The 3,128-nt window shown below is 41.8% G+C and overlaps 1 protein-coding gene across 1 annotated transcript; it reads left to right on the top strand.

Annotated features, from left to right (window-relative positions):
* The first annotated feature begins 13 nt into the window (after positions 1-13).
* LOC111489738 (L-type lectin-domain containing receptor kinase S.6-like) lies at positions 14-2,553 on the top strand. The gene has a single exon (XM_023138089.1). The coding sequence runs from the start codon at positions 89-91 to the stop codon at positions 2,339-2,341; it is 2,253 nt and encodes a 750-aa protein (XP_022993857.1). The 5' UTR covers positions 14-88; the 3' UTR covers positions 2,342-2,553.
* The last annotated feature ends 575 nt before the right edge of the window (positions 2,554-3,128 follow it).

Genomic DNA, 3,128 nt, shown 5'->3' with positions numbered 1-3,128 from the left:
TTTTTTTTTTTTTTTTTTTTTTTGGAAGAAATCTGAAAAATAAAAAGGTATTGAAAATTTTGAAAAGTTTTAGGATAAATATACATGAATGGTGTTGTTGAAGAATGTATTACAGAATCTGACTGCCATAGATTTCCTGCGCTCTCTACCTCACGCACCGCCGAACGCCCAAAACAGAGAACGCACAGTGGCGGAGTTGTGTGGATTTCCATCGTCTTCAATTCGAAGCCGAAATCTCCTGTTCTTCCATTTTAGTATGTCGACTTTAACGATCCTCCTTTTTTTCTTGATTCCCTCCAACTTTGTCCGTCTTTCTCTTTGTTTCTTGCCCGATCAAAACGTCACCCTCTCCGGTGATGCGCATTTCAGAAACAATGCCATGCTTCTCACCCAAGAAACCAATTGCCTTCCCTTTTCTTCTTCCATCTCCCCTGCATCCTCTGCCTCTGTCTCTTCTGGCGTTGGCGCCGCCTTCTACAACAACCCGATTCGCTTTCTTGATTTCTCCACCAATTCCACCGCTTCTTTCTCCACTAAATTCTTCCTCACCGTCGTTCCCACCTTACTTTGCCCTTCCGCCGATGGAATCGCTTTCCTCATCACCTCCGATTCCGAATCTTTCAGCCGCTCTAATGGGTATATGGGCCTTCCCGACCCCCCGCCAAATTCCCACCACTCTTTCATCGCTGTCGAATTCGACACAAGTTTCAACGCTGATCTTGGAGACATTAATGACAACCATCTTGGCTTTGATGTCAACTCTGCGACCTCTTTGTCCTCTGTGGATTTTGGGTCCAGGGGCATTTTCCTCAAAAATGGGAGAAAGATTACCGCATGGATTGAGTACAAGGAAGACTCGAAAAAGATCCATGTCTGGGTTGGCTATTCGCAGACAAGGCCTGAAAATCCTCTTCTTGTTGTGGAGGTTGATCTTTCCAAGCAATTTAAGGAGTTCATGTATGTGGGGTTCTCTGCTTCTAACGGACGGGGCTCTGCTCTTTACATTGTTGATCAATGGAAATTTAGAACTTTTGGGTTGGTACCTTCTTTGAGTTCTGTTGATACCATTACTGAAGGAGACTGTTTCATGTGCTCATCGGAGGATTCGAGTGCGAATAGCAATCGTTCTGTCAACGCTCGTCAACGGAGGAAGATGATTGGAGAGATAACCCTTGGTTTAGGAGGTTTAATTGCATTTCTTTGCTCTATTATTGTCATTGTTGGTTTGGTTAGTTTTATCTTGATGGATAAATTGAGAGGTAGAATGTGCATATGCATAGCAACTCCTGAAACCAGTCAAGTTGAGACGAACAGAGTTCCATTGAGATTATCCCTTGGGGAGGTAAAGTTGGCTACAATGGACTTTAATGAAGATAGAATTGTTGGGAGAGGTGGTTCTGCAACTGTTTACAAAGGATGTCTTCCAGTCAGTGGAGAAGTGGCTGTTAAACGATTCGCACCAGACATGGCGAACAATCGTATGCACAATCCTTTCACCACAGAGTTTGCAACTATGGCGGGGTGCTTACGACACAAGAATTTGGTTCAGCTTCATGGATGGTGTTGTGAGGCAAACGAGTTGGTTCTTGTTTACGAGTTCTTGGCCAATGGTAGCCTCGGCGAACTTCTTCATAAGCGCTCACGGAATTCACAGTTTGTTCTTCCTTGGAAGAAAAGGGTTTCCATAGTTCTTGGGATTGCTTCTGCATTGACATATCTCCATGAAGAGTATGAGAGACAGATTATCCATAGAGATGTCAAGACCTGCAACATTATGATTGATGCAGATTTCAACGGTAAACTCGGGGATTTCGGTCTAGCAGAAGTGTATGCACGCAATTCACTCAGAAGGGAAGCAACTATACCAGCTGGAACAATGGGATATCTCGCACCTGAATACGTTTATTCTGGAGTTCCCACTGTTGAAACCGATATTTACAGCTTTGGAGTCGTGTTGCTCGAAGTAGCCTCGGGAAGGAGGGCTGTAAACGAAGAGGGGACCGTGCTGGTCGATTGGATTTGGAATCTATGGGAAACGGGGACACTAACTGAAGCATCTGATTCAAAGTTGATGGGAAACTACAATGTAGTAGAAATGGAGAGAATGCTAATGGTGGGACTGTTTTGTGTACACCCAAATTATGTTAAGAGGCCAACTGTGCGAGAAGCTGCAAAGATCCTTAAAGGGAAAGCACCACTTCCTGTACTGCCACCAAGGAAGCCAAGGGTCCGCATCAAGCCTGTTGTTCCTGATGATTCTGAGGATAGCATAGATAGTCCTCGTGACGATATTCCCAGCCTCGACGAGTGGATGACCCCCAAGAGTGAATTTTATAGCTGAACCGTAACGCAATACACGGTGCCACGGAGATTACAAAGACATCAAATATTGGAAATGACCTGAAAAGACTCAAAACTAGAGGTTTGCTGCATTGTTTGTTTTTTCTTTAGGGTGTGTTTTTGTTAGGTTTACATGAATAAGAACATAATTGCTGTATGCCCCAAAACTGAATTTATTCATGAAATATTCAAGCACCATATATTTCTTGTGTATCTTGTGTTTGTTTACTTTAAAATTTTGGTTGAGATGCATATAACAGCATCACGAACACGTCCTAATGACTTAACTCGTCGTCGAATCGATATTAAATTCTGAATCAAGTTGTTCTTGGGAAGTCATGGGTGTGTTACAAGTCAACCATTATTAGTGCAATCTGCAGACACCTTTGTTCTTTCACCATTGTTTTGGGCTTTGAAGATATTAACCACTCCCACCTGAAAGAAAGCTTGCAAGAAAAGGGTGGGCCAACTCTCATTCTATCATTATGCTTAACTTTATAGACTTTGCATCATAATTAAATATTACAAATGTCGCTGTCCTTTCCTACCCCAATAATCTTCTCCGTTCATATCAAAATGTCTATCATTTTCTAGAATACGTTCTGATAAGGGTCGGTGATAAAGAATCACTCTAAAATACGCTCTGATACTATAAGAGAAGTGAGATTCGGATAATTATGTTGATCGAATATCTCAAAGTAAGAAAACTTGTTTGAGATTTGAATCACTCTAAACATGTAATCTAAACGGTTTAGAATTACAAAAAAAAAAAAAAAAAAAAAAAAAAC

Source organism: Cucurbita maxima, unplaced genomic scaffold (assembly GCF_002738345.1).
Source record: "Cucurbita maxima cultivar Rimu unplaced genomic scaffold, Cmax_1.0 Cma_Scf00014, whole genome shotgun sequence".
Classification (NCBI taxonomy): Eukaryota; Viridiplantae; Streptophyta; class Magnoliopsida; order Cucurbitales; family Cucurbitaceae; genus Cucurbita; species Cucurbita maxima.
The sequence above is the reverse complement of the archived record's forward strand: the minus strand, read 5'-3'. Positions and strand labels throughout refer to the sequence as shown.